The 20,802-nt window shown below is 41.7% G+C and overlaps 1 protein-coding gene across 3 annotated transcripts in view; it reads left to right on the top strand.

The window, feature by feature from the left end:
- CAMK2G (calcium/calmodulin dependent protein kinase II gamma) overlaps positions 1-20,802 on the top strand; it is a 123,920-nt gene that overhangs the window by 82,008 nt on the left and 21,110 nt on the right. For all 3 annotated transcript variants that reach the window (XM_086616831.1, XM_086616830.1, XM_086616829.1), the window contains exons 11-13: positions 1,610-1,693; positions 2,361-2,403; positions 12,900-12,940. In XM_086616831.1, coding sequence (XP_086472957.1) covers positions 1,610-1,693; positions 2,361-2,403; positions 12,900-12,940 — 168 coding nt within the window. The remainder of the gene's footprint in view (positions 1-1,609; positions 1,694-2,360; positions 2,404-12,899; positions 12,941-20,802) is intronic.

Below are 20,802 nucleotides of genomic sequence, written 5' to 3'. Positions count from 1 at the left end.
CTTCCACCACAAAACAACAAATTAGCAATTTAAACTTACTTATGTGAACATCTGTGTAACAGGAGTTTAGTGTCTGCTGTGAAGTGATGCAAGTTCCTTGGAAGTCAAAACTTCACACTAGCTGAGACTTTGCATCTGTTTGGTGGTTTGTTTTTTTTTTTTCTCCTTGCGTGCCTGTAATCAACAGCAGTTCCTGTATATTTAACTTTTGTCCCAGTGCCTGTAACCAAAGCTGTATGCATTATGATAGCTCGCTCCCTGTGGCAACATAATATAGAACAGTTCAAGAGAGGCTTTCCTTCTCTGAGTTATGGGGGGTTCAGTTTCATTTCACAGCCATTTCAGCCTCTCACCCAAACGGCCTCCCGTTCAAGCTATTGTTTGCATTTGCTCTGCAGTCTCTGTGTGTGCAACATAGGTTTTCTTTCTGGAAATGCATTGCTTTTCTGAAGTAAATGTGGTAGGAAATCTCAACAGTTTATCTGAGACACAGAGTTTCTTAGCATCACTGAACTTCTGAAGTACATGTCCTGACTCTTTTAAGCCTGCATTGAACAAATGGATGTCACTCCTGAGGAGGTTGAATGAGCAGTGACCATCAAAGTTGTTAAAGAGGACAGTTGAGCTGCATTCCCCCTCCACACTGCTGTGTGTACTGCAGCAGGTGCCTACCTTTGCTGACAGGATCAAAGCAGAGACTTCCCATGAAACTAGCTGAATATGAGCATGGTTTACAGTTCTTTTGGATATTGCAGAATTTTTTGTAAGCAGAAGAAAGGTAGCGAAGGGTTTGTACACACTGATCTGCCAAGTTAGTCATTCACCTAGTGTCCTTGTAAAGGGAATTCAGGCTTGTAGCTCTCTGCAAGAGCAACAGCTACTTTGGCATTAGTCTCTGATTTCCTCATGTGCTCTAAATGCCTGGCAGCATCAGGCTCTGGTTTCCTCATGTGCTCTCAATGACTGGCAACACTTCTGGGAAGTTCTCTTTTTGCAGTTGATGGGATCCCAGTCTACTGTGGGTGACCAGTGTGCGTCACTGGCTAGAGGTTATGCTCAGGTTTTTGCATTGGTACAATACAGCTGTATCATCTTTCTTCTTACACACTGAAAATCTATTTCTGCAAAACCGATGCAAAGATGCCAAGTCCTCTGCTTACATGCAGGGAGTTGACACATCTAGGAAGGCTACCGCTCACTGTTATTCACTTACTGCTTGGAATTTTCCCTTAGAGCCGTAACTAATGTAAGCCAGATCTTTTTTGTAGTGCTTCTAACTCAGTCCCCCATGGGTATACCTATTCATTTGACTTTGTCTTCTTACTGTCTTGGTCCATTCGTGTGCCTGAGAGACAAGGAGCATTGATTCTCACCTGTACCTCAATCATAGAGTTTCTTGGGTGCAGTCCTGTAATAGCCAACCTTAACATGTCTTGCTGTATTGGAAAGTTCTTAAGTTATGAACTGGTTGCAGTGTTTTGCAGCCATGCAGTGGTGAGAGGCTTGGCCATGTCAGCTTGCATGCCACGGTTGTGTGTGAGTGGAGAGAAGGCCCCTGGCTGATTTGGTTAGGATGTGTGCTTGATATTTTGCTGTTCCTGTTTTTCAGCAACGATCTACTGTCGCTTCCATGATGCACAGGCAGGAGACTGTGGAATGCTTGCGAAAGTTCAATGCTAGAAGGAAGCTAAAGGTAAGTATATGTTAGTTTGCCTTAAGTTTGTTTTTAATCCTCTGAATTTGAACTTAATGCCTTCCTAGCAACAATATTTTTTATGATTAGCTCACTAATGTTAGTGAAGCTAATGTTGTGTGGTCCTCCACTACAGGGCACTAAAGAAGTGCATTGAGGAGCTGTGTAATTTCTTTCTCTGAAGCTGTGCGTTTCCTATGCCTCTTCTGCTAAGTAATCACCCCTTCTTCCTGCAAAAGAATTGAAATAGACCAACTAGTTCTTAAATTCTGAGGCTTTTTGTTCTGTTCATTCTCTGCCTCCCAGTAATAGTCTCTCAGTTGCCTGTAGCTAGGGCAAAGCCTCTGGGCTGTGCATGGAGCAACTGTCTGCTATTTGAAAATTAGGAAGCAACTATGTGTCTAAACATAACTCTTAGTGCCATTTTAGATTTCCTAGACTATCCTGCCTGGCCTCTAGCTGCTGCTCTAGAAAGACAGGACTCTGAGTGGTCCCATATCAGGTCCAACAGCCATATATGGGAATCTTGGATACACTGGAAGTTTCCAGAGTAGCACTGGGATACCTCTGCTTTGGCATCTGACACGCTGTGTTCTCCATGAGTCAGCCCAGCCCCTTTCTGAAGTGAGTGACACTGTCCGTTATCCCTGCTTTCTCTTCCCTACAGGGTGCAATCCTCACAACGATGCTTGTGTCTCGGAATTTTTCAGGTAAGTTCTCACCGTTCCCATTCCTTCCTTGGTTTTGTTTTGTGTGAGTGAGTTGGAGGATATTTTAACCGCTTTGGGGTTGAGTAGGAGGGAAGGAAACATGCTGACAGTTCATCATGGTGTAATGGTGGTTGCTTTGTCTTGGCTGGTGACCAGTGTGAAATAGGAAATTATTTGTTTGGGGAGAAGCACATGGCGCTGTAGTCTGGTACAAAACAGAAATAACGTCAGCTGCCACAATCCTCTCATGATATTTTGTTGTCAGGTTATTTTTGGGAAATTCTAGCTGGCATTTTTTAGCTTTCCTGTCTGAAACCTGGAGTCAGGAACTCTTATTAGGTAGCAGCAATTCCTTTAGACCTGGGGCAGGGACACAGAGCAAGTAATAATATTGGTGAGAATAGGGACAGGAGCTGTTTGGGTTATTGTATTACTTTGACTCATCAAAAAGGGGTCTGAAGCATCTAGCTATCAAGAGTTTTCCTTCTTGGAGTCTCATAAGGGGTTTTCATCCTTTTAAGCTTAATAACTGGTAGTCTGGCTCCCACCCAACTGCATTACGTAGTGCACTTACTGAAAATGCAAATCTCAACATGCAAATCATGCTTTCTGGAAGATGATTGTCTTGGCTCAGCACATCTAGGTGATGCAGTCTTATCTACGTTCTTTTCCATTTGAGTGGAAAGTGTCTATTTGCAAGTGCTTTTGGTTTATGGGATTATTTCCTCTTTTTGTCCTTTTTTTCTCTATTTGAAAAAGGGCAATCATTGAATGTGAGTTAGATTTTTATTGCATCTGACTACAGTTAATTTCAAGTGAAAGTCTGCTGTATGGATTGTAAGTGATGATGAATGAAATGGAAGTGTGTTAATTTCATCTGGCCATTTACTAATGGTGGATACCAGTACTTATATTCTGGGTGATGTTACAATAAACTTCTAATCAGAATGAAAACCTCCGTCAAACGATTGTCCCAGCATTCAAAGTGCTCATTCATGCATACGTTCTTTTGTGAAACCAAGGCAGTGTTTTTAACCCCCTGTATGGTGATTTAAAAAAAAAAAAAAAAGAATAAAATAAAAGTTATGAAATCAAACTACAACTAAGGGACAGCCCTCAGCAACTTCAAAACTATTTTTCCTTGGTTATTGCTTTCAGGTGAACCTGTGCCAGTATGTCAGGACTACTTGTGGCTACAGCAGTTTGTCTTTACTGCATTTCTGATAGTTTTTCTGTCCTTTTAAGGCCAAACTTTCTCCATTCACCTGTCCCAGGATTGTGCTATTACAGGAGTTAAAAATTATACATTGTTTTCCGAGAATGACTCTGAAATAACTGTTTGAGGAGCTATGGCACAACAACAGGGCTCCTGCAGTACTGTACGAAACAACATTTTCTTGGGCTTTCTGCTGGTGTGAATGGTTTTTGATCTATTCACACAGATAGTTTTTATTTAACTTAGTTGATGATTCTGAAATAGTCAGGGGTTTGTTGTGTTTTTGGTTTTTTTTAAACAGCAGGTTTAGATTCATTTTTAGTCTGCAAATGTTGTCACTTGTAATGAAGCTGCAGAAGTGCTTAGTTAAGAAAATCTCCTGTGGCCCAGATTTTGAGTACATGAAATAGCTGAGAAAAGGGTTTTCCTTAATGATATGTGACCTGTACATCCACTTATTCCCTGAGCTAGTATTGAGGAGGAAAAGGCTCGCTCTGCTTGTTCTTCTGTGTCTCAAGGGCTGAAGCTGCTGGATCTGCTTCAGTTAACAACTGAAGAAAAGAAATCGTACGTGGCCCATAGTGTGCGCAAGGTTCTCAGTATCACTGAGTTCTGCTTTGAATATAAGCTGTGATCCCAGGTAATGGGATGCTCTGAATAACTGTACAGAAAGAAATGTTATGAATTTAGATGCAAAGCATTTATAGTCTCTGGGCATAGTAGCTATTCCTGTTATTTTTACGTGCTTTGAAAGTGGGGAGATAGCTACTCTTGTTTTCTTTGCAGGACTGTGTGTAATATGAGCTTGACTTTTTAAAGTTATTACTATTATTCTTTTATTTACTTAAGGTTTTTAATTGCTGCAGTTGAAATACATAAATCTACTAGAATTGAAGAATAAGTGCATGCTAACTGAAAGTAAAAAGTTAGGAACTCCGTGTGGGAACTTTGGGTAGAGCTCAGACTTTTCCTATCATGACAGGTCATCTAAGTGCTCTTGAAAAGTGCTAAAATAGTATTTGTTTCTTTCCCTAAAGACTTTAAGTGGGTTTTGTTTTCTCTAACTGGGTGACACTGTTTGTGGGTCTCTGAAAGCCCCATTCCCAGCAGACAGGGAACTAGATTTATGAAGAGAGAAGCTGCTTCTCGTTTTGGGATGAGATCTTCTAAAAGCTGCTTCACAGATGTTTTGAACCAAGAGGGAGATGAAAGCTCATGTGACCTTGGTATCAATTAATTAGACATGATTGTACTATCTGCGGGAAATATGAGAAGACTTCTTTAATCCTGTTGTCATTACTATCTCCTCTGTCACATATTTTGTAATGTAGAGTTCTTTTGTTTAACAGTGTAGGTTTAGCTTGTGACAAATTGTATGCTTAAAAAGTCTGTAGCATTACTCTTTTTTTCCTCATTAAAAAATCTTACTTTTTACAAAGAAAAAAAAAAGTTTATGTTCTTTTGTGAGTAATTTGTTGCTTGCTAAGTGCCTTTGCCCCAGATCAGTTCCTAAAGATAAAGGAACATCATCTGGCTCCTTTCCCCAGTTATGGTATATTCAACAGCTTAATATTGACTGTGGTTCTTTTTAAAAAAGTGTATCTCAGGTCAGCTGTAGGCTATTTGTTAAAAGCAGCTACAGTTGCACTCTTTTCTGTGTAAGTCAGGAAATTGAGACCTGGTTATAATAAGGGGTTTGTAGCTTCTGTCCACACTCTGGTAGGTATTCACTCAGCTGTGAGAGAGAACACTGCAATCTAAACTTCGCTGTGGGATCTTTAGATTCACACCAGGGTATACACAGGATGATTTGGGTGCTCACTTGTGACTTTTGATGTTCAGATGATCCAAGCAAACCCTGATCTGATCTGCAGTCACTTCCAGAGTGCAGAAGTACAGTCAGGTAAATCAACTGATTACCTGAAACAAGAAACTCCTAAATCACCTTCTGAGAAGTAAATGTAAATTTATTACTAGGAGAAAGTTGACCAGATTTTCAGAGATTCCTGTTAGCTGCGGTATTTAAAGGTGCCTGGACTCTTTTATGTAGATAAAACTCTGTAAGTAAGTCTGTTATAAAGTGATATGGATAAAGCCTGCTCTAGCAGTGGAAGGATGGACAAAATTGGTTTTCATCTTAGAAACAGCCATCTTCACAAAGTGCTGAGAAGTGACTTTTCCCCATAAGTTAATCTTCATGCAAGACTTACAAGTGGACTACATGAAATTTTTAGCATTGTTTTCCTAACTGGACTGCAACTGTTAATTTGGGGAATGTTCAACAAGCTTTCACACTCCATGAAATTCACTTCTCTCAAGTGGTTCAGCACAAGTCCTGTGTGCTACCCCATGTTCAAAACAGATCCTAAGGCAGACATTGCAGGTAATTAAGCCTTACGCCTGAAACCTCTATCTTTAACTGATGCTGAGCTTTTTTCTTGGGAATTGGCACTGCTTGCTCAAGTCAGTTTTGTGAAGGAGTTGTTATGGCAGCTTGTGACAATACCTGGAATTAATTACGTGTCTCTACATATCTTTATTAACTTTCCAATGTGAAGTTTGTGGTTTTTAAGTAGTTAGGCGAGGCTGAGAGAGTCTGGAGGCACATCCAGGGAGCAGAGTGCTTTCTAACTAAGAAACGCTGAATATGCTTGTGCATGTTTGATGTAACCTGTATGGAGACATTTTTGAGCTGACTAAAGAGCAAGAAGGAAACAATACAAATAATAAAGTGGTGCAGAAATATTTCACTGTCCTGTTATACCTGCCTTCCAGAAGTGCTTGTGAAACTCAATGTTTGTGATTCTGTGTGTGTGTACATATACATATTTATACTCAGATTGGAATTTGAGTTCTTTCCTTTAATGAAAGTGAAGTTAAAATTGTGTGAGTATATATTTGAAGTTTCTGCTGTGTTGTGTTAGTTATGTAGATATCCATTCAGGACCAGAAATTTATATCACCTGACTCATGTAAACACTAACCTTCTGGTGTGAATTCAAAGGATGAAAATGTGGAGCGAAAAATTTATCAAAACGTTTCCAGAGAGCTTTGAATAAATGAGTACAAGATCAGTGGGAACCACATTTCCTAAGCAGAAGATGAGGTCACATTTAATGAAAAATTAAGTTATTTTTAAGCAATTTCTCTATATAGATTATTTAGGTTGAAAGTCCACCACTAAACCATGTCTCTTATCACCACATCTACATGTCTTTTAAATACCTCCAGGGATGGTGACTCCACCAGTCCCTGGGCAGCCCATTCCAATGCTTGACAACCCTTTTAGTGAATAATTTTTTCCTGATATCCAGTCTAAACCTCACCTGGTGCAACTTGAGGCCATCTCCTCTTGCCCTATTCCTTGTTACATGGGAGAAGAGACTAACACCCACCTCACTACAGCCTCCTTTCAGGTAGTTGTAGAGAGCGATAAGGTCTCTCCTCAGCCTGCTTTTCTCCAGGTTAAACAACCCCAGTTCCCTCAGCTGCCCCTCATAAGACTTGTGCTCTAGACCCTTCACCAGCTTTGTAGCCCTTCTTTAGACATGCTTCAGCACCTTAATGTCTATCTTGTCGTGAGGGGCCTAAAACCTAACACAGTATTTGCGGTGTGGCCTCACCAGTGCCGAGTACAGGGGGACAATCACTTCCCTAGTCCTGCTGGCCACACTATTTCTGATATAAGCCACAATGCTATTGGTCATCTTGGCCACCTGGGCACACTGCTGTGTGTGTATTCAGCCAGCTGTTGACCAACACCCCCAGGTCTTTTTCTGCTGGAGAGCTTTCCAGCCACTCTTCTCCAAGCCTGGAGTGTTCCATGGGGTGGTTGCGACCCACGTGCAGGACCTAGCACTCAGCCTTCTTGAACCTCATACAGTTGGCTTCAGCCCATCGATCCAGCCTGTCCAGATCCCTCTGTAGAGGCTTCCTTCCCTCAGACATATCAACACTCCTGCCCAACTTGAGCAGGAAGCATACTGAGGGTACACTTGATCTTCTTGTCCATATTGTTGATAAAGATATTAAACAGAACTGGCCCCAGTACTGAGCCCTGGGGAACATCACTTCTGACCAGCTGCCAGATGCATGTAACTTCATTCACTCTTTGGGCCCAGCCATCCAGCCAACCTTTTACCCAGGAAAAAGTACACCTGTCCAAGCCATAAGCAGCCAGTTTCTCCAGGAAAATGCTGTGGGAAACAGTGTCAAAGATATCTGTTAAGTTGCTTAAGAAACAGTCAGGAGTTTCAGAAAATGCTGCTCAACTACTACAGCGTGGACCTGCTGAAGTAGTGTACTTCGATAAGTAAACTTCCATTTTGTAGCTTCCCAGAATCCTGTGGATTTCATTGCTGCATCTAAATCTTTATCTCTATGGCCTGAGACAGTAATGCATCATCAAAAATGGATTTAAATTATTATAATAATTCTCTTTACCTTTATCTTCCTCTCCCTAAAGTTCAAGAGAGCTCTGTGAATGCCTTTTCCTGTGTTGTTTATCCTTCACTCCTTCATTTCTTGGTTTGTCGGGAAATCGAGGTTTTGTAATACTGCAAGAGAGGTGCTCTCATATTTTTATCAACTCTTTAATTTGGGACAGACTGGGGCATTCAGGCTCAAAGGTCTAGGATGGGTGTTTGGACTGTTTCGACCCTTTACGGTTCTGCTCTTGTTTGTGTGTACATATGCATACCTGGAAAGAAAGCGTGTAAAGAAGAAGTTTCAGGATGTGAAATTTCTGCATTGATGGGAAAGTGTTTGAAAACATTTATTAAAATGTCACAAAGTATCAGGCTGACTCATGTTTTTTTGCTTTTTGTACATGCTCTTGCTGGAGAATATTCTGTTTTTTCTGAGGCTGGCAGAGGTGAAAAATGGAAGGAAATTACCTGTCTCCCACACAATTTCTCCATTATTCACTAGTGGGAGAACTGGGAGCTCTGTGGCTCATGCCAAGAGGACAGCACTGGGTTGTGTATTTCAGGCTTTAGTTTTAATAAATGCTCCCTCTTTTAATCTTTCTCTGAAAACTACTGGTGATGGGTGTGCATCTTCAGACACTGTCTACCCTTGAGATTTTCCTAAAGCATGGCAAGTATGTGCACAGTGCTAGGCAGTGGCTGAGCCTGATGAGATGAATTGGATAGGAAAGTTGATGTCTGATATGTCTAGAGGTCCTATGGGTCCATATCATGTAAAGGCTTACATTGCCTTATGTTTTGGGGTTTTTACCTGCCTTTCCACCTGGTTCTACCCTTTTCTCTCTGCTTTTTTGAAGTGACTGACTGCTTTCCATGACCCTTTGTTTATCCTGTAGTAGGTCTTTGAACAGAATCACTCTAGTCTTGTAGAGGAATAGAAGTCTTCATGGAAGGCTTTTCATTGAGCGGAGAAATGTTAAATGTTGCTGCTTGTCCATTGCTCAGGTACACTTCTGGAGCAGTGGTGTAGTTTAAGGGGTGAAGGGAGTTAATAACAAAGCAAGATTAAAAAAAAAAAAAAACCAAAAACTTTTCAGCGAGAGAAAGAGTCCATGTTGTAAATTCTGCCAGGCAGTTCTCCCATGCAAATAGGTTGTCTTTGTATTGGTCTCAGTGTATTGTGTTCCTGTGCAATTGCTATCTCAACAAGTTCCTATAGCAAGTCACTGGAGAATCTAAGAGGAAGGAAACTGCTGAGACAGAAACCAAAGTGAGGGTAAGGAACACAAGACAACTCCCCTCTCTTCTGTGAAATCACTCTGCTGTGTTTACATGGCTGCTACTAGAGTCACTTGTGCCTAAATAGCCACTGTGACAGTGTTAAGCATCAGTCTTTGCTCTGTCTTGTCCTTAATAAATAGATATTCTTGAAGTTACACTGCATTCATGGGCATCATTTGTAATGGTAGCCAGAGACACTTCTTTGTGACTGTATACTGACTCTTGGTTGCTTTGACCAGAAGTGGCATCAAGTTGATAATTAGTTAATTTGACTTTTTTGAACTGACAGTATAAGGATGACACACAGCAATTCTATGTCATTGAGAATTCTGTGTTGATATGACTTTTATTTTAATAATCAAGTCTTGGCAAAGTCCAGCATTCTTTGTGATTTAAATGCTTGTGTTTAGAAGCCAGAACTGGAGTTGTCTGTTAGGCTAGCATCATGATGTAGTCAAGCTTAATAAAAGCAACCTCAGCATTATACCTGCATCCCGAAAAATACTCTGCGGAAGCTTAACAGAGATGAGAAACGTAAGTGAGATTTGACAGCTGGAGACAGGGCAAACCCAGGGCAGGCTAGGCCAGGGGCTGTTCTCGCTGGGGAGGAGGAGTGGGGCTGGTGGTTGGGGAAGCACTTTCAATGGCTGTGTTTGGAGTAAGTATATCAATCCGTCTTGGAAATTCCCTCCTCCACCACCCCCCTTGGCTCTGGTACATCCAGAGTGTCTAGTGTTCATTGCTGATGAGTTCAGCATTAGGGGTTTGTGTTTCTGCCAGGAACATGGTCCAGAGTCCAGGCTGTTTCCTATCGAGGCCAAAACTGAGAAATATGGGAAGAGGGAGGAGTATATGAAGTGTGCGCAGGGCAGGCCTTTTGTCTTTCTTTTTAGAGATTAACTGGAGGGTGTCTTGTTAAACCAGGAACATAACTATGCTTTTAAGTTACTGGGTTAGCAGCATGTGCCTTTGTATTGCTTCATTATACAGGAACTCATAACTCCACTGAGAAGAGGGAATTTAATGCCTTTAATGTGTAGAGGAAGTGGGAAGGATGGTGAAAATAAATAATATCTCATGCCTGGAAAACTGCAAAGCATGGGTGTAAGACCATTGCCTGAACATTAAAGAATCTGCCTTCATGTGTCCTTGGATTTTCCCCTCCTGTTGTCACTTTGCTAAGTTGCATGTTGGATGGTGCTGCCTGTCATGTAAAATGATTCTTGTCACTTGTTGCAGAAATTCCACTTGCATCTTCTTTAATTCCTGTCTCATAACATGCAGAGGTTGACCTGTGGGTAAATCTGCATGCTTCCCTTTTGTTTGAGGTATCTGCAGTCATCTTTGCATGTGAGTGCATTTCATGGGCTCTCCAGTTGTCCTTACAAACCACAGTATGATGCATGAACTAAATACACCGCAGACCGAGTTTCCTTCTGCAGTGCTGGGATGCTGACAGGCCTGGGGGAGAACAGTGTGTGCTGTGCAGAGGTACAAGGAGGAGAGGGGGCGAGACGGGCAGGCTGCGCTGGGGAGCACACTGGATCAGCATTACATGGTGCTGGACCATGCAGAGGGGCTCTCGACTGAATTTGCTTTAATGCCATACAACATGATTTTAGCTGTCTTCTGTCCATAAAGAGAAATGTGAAGTTCTGGAGAAACTGCAGAAAGTGTGAAAAACGTTGCTTCCCAGCTTGTGTCTGGGTCATTCCCAGGACATATGGTGGTGCTGTTTCCCTTCTCTGATGTGATTTTTTTTTTTCCGCTTCAAGGATGTCCAATTTGTGATACTTGTCATGTTGCAGAATCCTTTACTCCTTCTGAAGTGTTGTAAGGCCGTAAAAGTTTCTTGTTTTCAATAGTTGTTGTGTGAGATGCCTTGATGTATGTGTAGTATAAACATTGGACCCCTTTTGACCCCATGGTCACCTTGTTCTCCTTCTTACTTGCATGTGGAATCAAGCTGGTCTTCATTATGCCTTGAAGGTGACGAGAACTTATGTGTTAGATTCAGTCTTGCAGTGCTTTAGTATGTGTACACTCAGCAAAGAAAGTGTTGCAGGACAGATGAGTTGCTTGGGTCAGTTGGTCTGCCCACCTTCACGTGTGCACGTTGGAGCATTGTGTTGTGACGCGTCACATTCAGAAAACCTCTGCATGAAGTTCTTCCAGTGTTCTCAGGTGGTTTCTGAGAGCAGGAATTGAAGAAAAATTCCTCAGCTAGCTTTATATTTGCATTAGGGAGTAGAATTAGGAAGACCAATTTGGGGATTGTAATAAACTTATATAGGGTGCCTCCTCTTTGTCATGAGGGGAGGCTGCAGTCATTTGCACCAGCTCAGCTGATACTGCCTAGTTCATCCATATCTGTAGGGTCATGTGGTAGGGAAGGCAGGGTGGGAAATGCTTTTGATGTAAAACTTGAACAGTTATTTGGATATTGCAAATAATTTTTGCCTGATGTTGCTGCTTCTAGAGAGAGACTGAGCACTCTGTGCATGAGTTGGTCAGCATGTCTTTGTGAATGAAGTGTAAGAGTCATGTAAGAGTTGTCTTAGTACTTGCCTTTTCTCTAGGCCTCATCTTTGCTCCAGCTAAAATCCAAGTCAAGTACCCAGAAACTTATGCTTCCCAGCAGCTGCTCAGGAGAGACGTATCAGTGTGTTGGTCTAGTAGGTCTCTAGCATGCTGTTTACAGAAGTTGAAACAACTGAATGCAGTTTTCATGAGTAGGCAAGCTATGTTTTATATCTGTTGAGGTTGTAGATGGGGTCTCACTGTTGACAGTCATTGTCAACATACCATTTGCCTGTAATAGATGGAGCAGCTCCTCCATAGTTTAAAGTGTTCCTTCTGCTAGGCAGTTGTTGCGTGCTCCCTGTCTGTACTTATCATGCTCTTGCTTTCATTGCCAGTTGTTCAAGTCGAGCACAGCAGAGCATCTTTATCTTTCAGTGAAGAAATTCAGCTTAGTTCCTGTCTCTGCTCATTCTCTTTTTTTTTAAACAGTTGTCAGACACTGCGTTTTACACTTCAGTCTCTTCCTTTCAGCTATCCAGATGTTTCCCCAGAGTAACTGAATAGCAGTAATTAGGAAGCCTCTGCATTATCAGTGCCCCCTTTATAAGCAAAGTCTGTTATGCGAATGGCTGCACTTGAGGGTAAAGCCTTTATCCTATTGCAAAGATCTGGCAGATTTCTTTAGCTTTTCCCCCTGTAACTGCTGGCACTTCTGGATGCGGTAACAATGTGTGAGTGGAGGACTGAAACAGAGCTCTGAAGTCTCATTTCAGACTTGGTCTTCCAGAGATGGTGAAAGTGGGAGTATTTTTGCCTAATTAGATGAACGATAGATAGGATGGGTGATCCTCTGCCTTCAGTGTGGATTTGATGAGTGACTTGGCCTGTTTTCCAGGTCTCTAGCTGTTAGAGAGGATTTAGCAGGATGGTTGTCCTCCTGAAGTCTCCTGCAGTTTGGATGGAAGCGGGGAGCACAGGGGAAGAGAGACAGAGAGAGAGAATAGTCTTGAAACCAAAATCTGACCTAATTCTCCTCCTTTTCTCCACAGCTGCCAAAAGCCTGCTGAATAAGAAGTCAGATGGAGTGAAGGTAAGTTCTTGCTTTTCCATTTTGCTCTCTCTCCCACCACCTGAGCAGAAGGCAGCTGCTTTTTCTGGTGCCCCATCCCCTTCCAGGGTAAAAGCACAGCCATGTCTTGTGGCTGGGATTGTTATGTTCAATATATCGTTATGATGCCCTGGGTGGGATCTTAATGTTCCTTACGTGCACCTTGTACATCACACAACTAGCTAAGAGCACTAATGTACCAGCAAGATTTCTTTTTCCCTGTTCTCTGAAGTATGGAAAACTGGTCAGTGCTGTGGATTAGAAAGACCAAGGACTTGCTCAAGTGTAACACATGCCTCTGACTAGTCTGTCCTGTTCAGTGCAGAACACTTCTGGGTATGAAAATTGCACAGAGTAATTGCCAGTGACTGATGATCCCATGGAAATCTCTTTATCTCCCCACTCGAACAGATCCTGAAGGTTGAGCTGGGAAGAGGGGTGGGGAAGGAGGAGCCTCCAGATGTTCATGTTTGGACAGAATGGAAACTGAGTCTTGAGTTCAGTCCCATGTCCTTGAGGGCCAGGCACTCTCCTGTTCCCTTCTGAGGGGAATTATTTTTCCCCACTTCAATTTCCGTCTTTGTGTGCATGGTCATCCTTTAGTTCTGGAGGTCAAATAGGCCATTGCCAAGGCTGTGTGTTGTTGTGGGCAGTAGCCCTTTACTATCTGGTACTGGAATAGAGACAGTTATGGGCTAGAGTACTGTCTTCCCCTAACTGTTCCAAAGGATAACTGTCCTCCACATGGGAAAGTAGGATTTAGTTTATTTGCTTCCATTTCAAGTCCAAACCTTTCTCCTCGACTGTTAGATGGAATAGTTCATCTCTTGGATTTGCATTGTGGACAGTCTTCATTCTCCCCGTGCTGGGGGGTTGACATGCACACTGCAGGAGCAGCAGACTTGTCCTCTCCTGCTGTCTTAGCCCTTTTCCATTTTAATGAGGCTTTGTTTCCAGAGGGCTCACAATACAAGCAGACTGCTGGAAAAAGAGGTGTTTTCAGAGGAGTTGTGTTTATTTTGGGGGCTGCTCAAGTAAAACCTGCATTCTTGAAGTTCTGCTGTGTTCTGCCCTAATGACACTGAAGTCTTTGGGTTTTTTTGACCAAAATGCTATGTGGAACTCCTGTTCTTGCCTTAAGATATTTATCTTTGAAATGTACCTGCAAGAGTGAGCTTTTATGCCTTTGCACATGCCTACCTCTTGTACGGACGTGCATTGAACACACGCACACTAATACAGCAAGTGTGTTTGAGTTGTCGCATCTGTTGATATGGAAAACTCTACAGTAAAATCCCGGTAATGAATGATTCCAAATGTGAACTGAGAACCAGCTGATATATGCTTCAAAATCCTGACATGGCAGGGGAGATGCAACTGGAAAAGCAGCAGATAACAACATGTCTACGTAATTTTTGTCACCTACCTAGGAAAAAATGGCTTTCTTCTCAGGATTGTTGATTTCCAGCAGGCTCTCAGGGAGTGTTACAACTTGGGTCAAAATTGTCCTGAAACAGACAGATATGCACACAGATTTTGAGACACAGCTTCCTTGTCATGTAGTTACAAGGAGACCTGTGTGTTAGAGACTTCCAGCTCCTTAGAAAGCTCGTGATGTTTGGTTCATTGAGAACACTGTCTTCCTCTGTGAAAAGAGTAAAGCTGGATTTGCTTTTCTAGCTGATTTGAAGTATTCTTCAGCTCTTCACAGTATATGTTGTTCCTGATAGGTACAATTGAATACTTGTGGTAAAGTGGAAGGTAGATTAGAGAGCACATTCTCTGTACATGGTGAATGGGGTTGCCCTCTGGGAACCTCTTCTCTACTTCTGCATGACACTTAAGACCTCTAGTCAAGAGTCTGCATGACACTTCCTTGCTCCTAAGTCTTAGAGCGGTCTTGCTCTGCAGTATGAACCCGAGTGGTGTCCATGAGTGGCATCATGCAGTTTCAACCTGGGCTGAGGGCCCTCAGAAGAGTCATTTAAGCTTTCCATGTTCCCCAAACAGCATCTATCTTCAGGTGTGGCTTTTGAATCCTCATTTCTATAAGCTTTAAAACTCAGAAAAAAAAGTATGTATTTCTTCTTAAAGCTGGTGTTTTAAGTAACGCTCTTGCTCAATAATTCAGACTTAAAAGTACAAGCCGCTTCTCCCCAGTGCTAAGTTTGGACAAGATAGAGCGCAGGTAGCAGTCTGTGTGTGTTTGTAGTACGTCCTTAACACTTCCATCATAGGATTTCTGTGGCTACATGCCTATCTCTTTCCCTGCCCCTACTGCCTGCATGCACGGTGCTGCTTCCTGTTAGTCATCCCATGGAAGTGTAGACTTGTACCACTTCCATTTGCTTATTGGAACAGTGCTGGCACGCTTGGCTGCTGTGCAGCAGTCTCTGTGCTGGTCACTGTCTGGTTGGTGACCTCACAGTTGTGACCAGCCTGCTTTACATGTGTTGCTTCTTATGCAGGAAACTTGTAATTTTAGCCCCACTGATTATCTCATCCTAGATAGGTCTGACAAACAACTTGTGCCAGTGACTGGTTGAGCTAAGAGCATCTGGTCTTGCATTACTTGTAGCAAACTATGATTTTTATGCCCATTGCAGTAGTGCACAACACAGATACCATGACTTGAACACCAAACAGATTTTCAGCTTTGTGGTATCCTTTTCACTTCCTATATAAATAATTATACATCAGACATGGGTTTAGAACAGTCATTGAATGCTGTGTTTTGAACTGTAGTCTGCTGCTGACCACATGCCATTTGGTTAGGTGGTTTCTCTGTTCCCTCCAGATATGGAGACTCCGAGTGGTTGGGGTTTTTTGTTTGTTTCTTAAAATCTTCCTGGAAATTATTTCCTTATGGAGATTTGAGAGAAAATATGTTTCAGTTTCTTCACTGGTTTTATCTGGCCTAGGGTGATTGTGCTCCACGAGAGTGTTGCCACAGTTATCCACACAGTAGATGGGAATGGAAGGAGCATTTCTTCCACAAACTGTTGATTACACTAGTTTAAAAATCAATGGCTTTAAGCCCATTGAGAAAAAATATATCACCAGTTTGTCTTAATTTACTTTCTGTTCAAGGTAACTTTCCCATCCCTTTGGCTAGTATTCAGAGCTGTATGTGAGAATCTTGCATTATTTGACAGATATAGTAGGGATTTCTACTGCATAATATTAGATAAGTCTGAATGAGGACTGTACATCTTTCTCATGCTTTATTTCCAAGAACTCCATAAAAACGTGTGTTGGTGAATATCTGATGCAAGCTGCAGCATGTTGTTGTTGATTTAGCATAAACAAGAGAGGAGTGATATATTAGTCATATGTGGTGATATGAGCACCTAGTGTCGTTGTGTTGAGCTGATATGTAAGAAAAAACACAGGTTTTGTTTCTATAGGAATGGGCTTTAATCCTTTGCTGAAGCAAGCCTAACACATTAAAGCAATGGAGATGCGTGCATTTTACTTACATCAGACCATTTTGGAAGTAAGGAGGGAAGCTTAAATCAGAAGGGGAGGACTGGAAGGAAACATTTTTTTTTATTCCAATGTAGGTGTGTCCACACTGGGATTATTTTGATAAATTTCCATGTGTATGACCCTCTTCTCTAGCAAATTCCTTTCCAAAATCTATTTCAAGCATTTCTGGTTTTCATTTTGCACTGCTGCTTCTATTTCAAGTACTAATTCTGCTAATTGGGAGATATTTCATCAGCTTGGCACTTGAGAACTTTTCCATTATCTTAAATAATGAATGATTTAAACTGCCTTGAATCTTAAATTGTCCCTGCTCACCAAACCTTTGGTAGTGCTGCACTCATTTTCTTCAGGCAGAATTTGGATCCAAGCTGATGGAGTAGCAGGAGGAAGGCCCAGGTTTTATCCCCAAGGAATATCCTTTTCTGCTTTCACATACAGAAGGTGAGGCTGGAAGATACTGGGTGACGAATTGCAGAGCCATGTAACACACCACATATCTTGTGGCCACCACTGTAGGTCCCAGGTATTTTTTTTTTAAGATTCTAAATTTATGAGCAACATTGTGCAGCTGCCATTTTAAAAATTACTTTAGACAGTTTCATGTCAAATCTACTTGCTTTCTTGTTCGCCCTTCTGCCTGTGATCTGGACTTGCCATCCTCTGCAAGGTGAGGGAGGGGTTGAGGAATGGGCTGGGGCAAGACACATGGGTGAAGACTAAGGACACTTTATGCTTAATGTCCTTTCTCTGACCTAGTCAGGGTCTGGGCTCCCTGTAGTTAGTGTTACAGTCCTACCGTTGATTTTTTTTTTTTTTTTTTTTTTCACCCCCCACTTCTGTCTCTGGGCAGCACTTCAGTCGTGTTCTCTGCTTTCCCAAAGGAGAATTTCCCTTCCTACTGGTGTAAGAGGATGCATGTGTTTCCAGCCTGTCAGATCCATATTTATAATCAGAATTTGTTAATGCTCAAAGTTCTATTTTTATTTAAGTATGTAATTGTCAGTATTTTAAAATTAGATCTTCTTAAAGCTCTTTGTCAATTTCTTCTTTTTTATCTTTTTTTTTTTCTGAGCACTTTGGTTTGTGATTAGGAGATAGAAAATGATAATGGTTTTCAGGCCCAGTATAACATTCTATGTAAATAGTAACTTGTGGAGAATGCTTTGAGATGCAGGGGATTTTAACAGCATGCTCTTGCAATGCTCTGCAAAATTTGTTGATTTTCCACCTTGTGTCTCTGCTGCATGCACAGAGTTTTTTTTTTTTGCAGAAGATGAATAGCATAGCTGGAGAGCTCAGCTGAAAGACTAAAAATCCAGATTTTTTTGGTGTGACAAGGTTAACGTTGTAAAAGCTGCCCTTCATCTTGCGTAACTACAAAGAGGCACCAAATACCATTTGTTTTGCTGTTTGTAAGGAATATTGCAGTAAGTTTGTTTTATGTCTGGTGGGTACCAGCTTTCCTTGCCCTTTCCCCAGTAAAGAGTATGTGGGGAAGGTAGGATGCTCTGTAAGCTGGCGTGAATGTTGAGAAAGCAGTTAGTGAAAGCATGCCTTAGACAGAGAAGGCACAGTAGCAAGGTGAACCAACAGTGAATCCTTAGAAAATCTGCAAGGGTCTGGAAATCTGCAACAGTCAAGTAAAATCCATGTAGTGACCAACAGGAGTTAATGCTCCTAATTCTGTATCTGGATTTTTTATGATCTTAAAGCTGTACTGTTTAAAGATTGTTATGATGAAGCTAAACGAGAACCCAAGTTCACCTGAGCAGCACAGTTTTATGCTGAACTGTTTTATGCAAGACCCTTGGGGAGCGCTTCAGATCTATTCGAGTGCTGACATCAGATAAAACATTCTACCCACCTTTGATGCATTCACTTTTTTCACTGCATTGTTGTAATGCCTAGAAACTCCAACTGAGATCAAGAGTCTAGTGTGCTTAGTGCTGTAGCGATGCCTAAGCAGAAAATCCCTGCCTCTTAGCTTACAATTTAAATAGACAAGCTGACAAAGGGCAAGAGAGAAGATGGATTGATGAAGATGAAATGATTTGCTCAGCATCACACAAAAGGACTAAAGCAGAAGTAGAAATAGGTTCTACTATTAACCTAGTTCAGGTTGCCTCTCACTGATCTGCTTTGAGGTTGTTTTTTTTTCTGCTACCTTGAGTCCTGAAATGACTATGCTCTCTATAGGAATATAAATTGCAGCAAGCGTGATATTTTAACATACCGATACTGTCAGTATCAAGCTGGGGCAGAACTGCATGTAGAAGACAGAAATGTAAAAAGCTGTTTTAAAAAGATATCCATGTTAAGTGCCCAGAATTGTGAATGTGACCTTGCCTGGGATCACTCTACTCCCTATAGCATCTTCTAGTTTGTGTTGTATTTTCCATAGGTGCTCGAAACGATTTACAATTGCCTTTTCTAGTATTGCTGCTATGCTGAAGGGACAGTGATTCTTCAGGTTGCTTTCTGTCACCTGCTGACTTCTGTTTATTGTTGCCTAAAGCAAGAGTCTTCCTTAAGTTTCGTTGTAGAGAAACTGCTCCTCTTTTGAGATGAATACTTGAATTTCACCCAAATACAGAAATAGAAATTTAACAAACATTCATCCCTGGGTTTGAGAGGAGAATGTTATCTGTACTGCTTTGGGAGAATTTTTGTTTCTCAAATGTAGGAAAATCCTTAAAATTATCAGCGAAGTACTTTAGCATAGGCTATCTCTCTGCCTTTAACAATTTTTTGCATTCCCTGAGATATCTCTGCACTGCGTAGAAATACTTAGAGATGTAGCTGTGTTATGGGAGGGGAAAAAGAACTCTGTAACTAAACTTCTGTTATCTTATTTACTTTGCTAAGTTGCAGTCACATTACAAGAACAAAAGGTTTTGCTGACTCAGCTAGTCACCTTGAGAAGGTGATGTAGATGGCTCTGATGCAACTATTACAGAGGGGATTGAGAGGCTGATCTGATTTTAGTAATTTCCTTATATATGTTTTGACCTAATAAGTTTTGATGCTTTGGCACTTAGTGCTGGTGCCTCATGTTGGCCTTATCCAACCTGTTTTGAGTGGTAACAGTGCTTTCATGTTCTGGTCTTAACACAGACCTCACTCCCCACCCTTTTCATACTGCCTAGCTGGCTTTTCCCCCACCCCTGTTGTTATAGTGGCCAGTAATAACATGCTTTCTGGGATTTCTACAATACATCATGCCATGTTGATAGACCAACACTGCTTTAAATGTAGATTGTACTCTAATTATAAATTCTGATCTGTAGAGGGTTCTGTTTCGTCCTGTATCAGTGTTACTTGTACCTCGAATATAGGAGAGTGATTGTTTTCTGTATGGCTTGATTGACTCTCCTTTCATATTGAACCTTTTGCTTGTTTCTTAACATTTTCTGCCCCTTTTCTTGTTTCTATAACTCATTTGATATCTAACTGAACTTCAAATGAGACTGTCTTCCTTACAGAAAAGTTTCCCTGCAGTATTTATATAGCCTCTGTTTGTCTGCTGCAACTTATAGGCTACATTAAAGATAAAAACTGAAATTTTGGAGCAGTTTGTCAGCTGTTGTGAATTTCCACTTTTCCCAGTTAAAAATCCCTTGTTGTGACTGGGTACAAAGATTCCTCTGGGTTTTTTGTTGTCTAAGCATTGTGTTCATGCACTGGAAGTACGTCCCGTTTTGGCTCTAGCTTGAGGAAAAGTCTGTGGAGAAGCTAAATTGTCCTAAAAGAAGATGAGAGGAATCACGATTTTGTAAACCAGGTAATGGAAAACCCTGTGTTGTGGCTCCATGAAGTGGAGTGTTGGTGAGCCACATACTGAACAGATCAGTGGTTGGAGTCTGTCCGTACTGGAATTAAAGATCAGATGAGGCAGCACCTTTGCTAGTTTGAGTCCATTCATGCAGTGGCTGCATGATTCTGGGCTGTATGGTGTGGTTAGGAATATGGCTCTGAGTATGAGGTGAACATGGGCACTCCTATCAAAGACACGCCAGTCTGTATGTGTGCTTGAGCTCGGATGTGAGGATAGCAGGGATGAAGTCAATGTTCAAGGTGAAGCTATGAAGGCTTGGTAAGTATATGAAATGGGGAAGTACATCTCCATGACCTGTACTGAGTTGAAGGACTGCTCCAGAGGTGAGCTGTGGTAGTGTGCAGGAGTCCAGGGCTACGTAATTGAGTCCATGCCGTTGTGGTTTTTGGCTGGGATGTGCTGTCCTATGGTAGTCTGTGAGCTAGACTTTGTAGTATCTCCCCATGAGTAGTAAGCAGCAGAGAAATAGCCTGGATAGCCCCAGAGGAGAAGGGCAGGTGGAAAATGTATGCAGAGACAG

Source organism: Tauraco erythrolophus, chromosome 9 (genome assembly GCF_009769465.1).
Source record: "Tauraco erythrolophus isolate bTauEry1 chromosome 9, bTauEry1.pri, whole genome shotgun sequence".
In the NCBI taxonomy this organism is placed as follows: Eukaryota; Metazoa; Chordata; class Aves; order Musophagiformes; family Musophagidae; genus Tauraco; species Tauraco erythrolophus.
The sequence above is the reverse complement of the archived record's forward strand: the minus strand, read 5'-3'. Positions and strand labels throughout refer to the sequence as shown.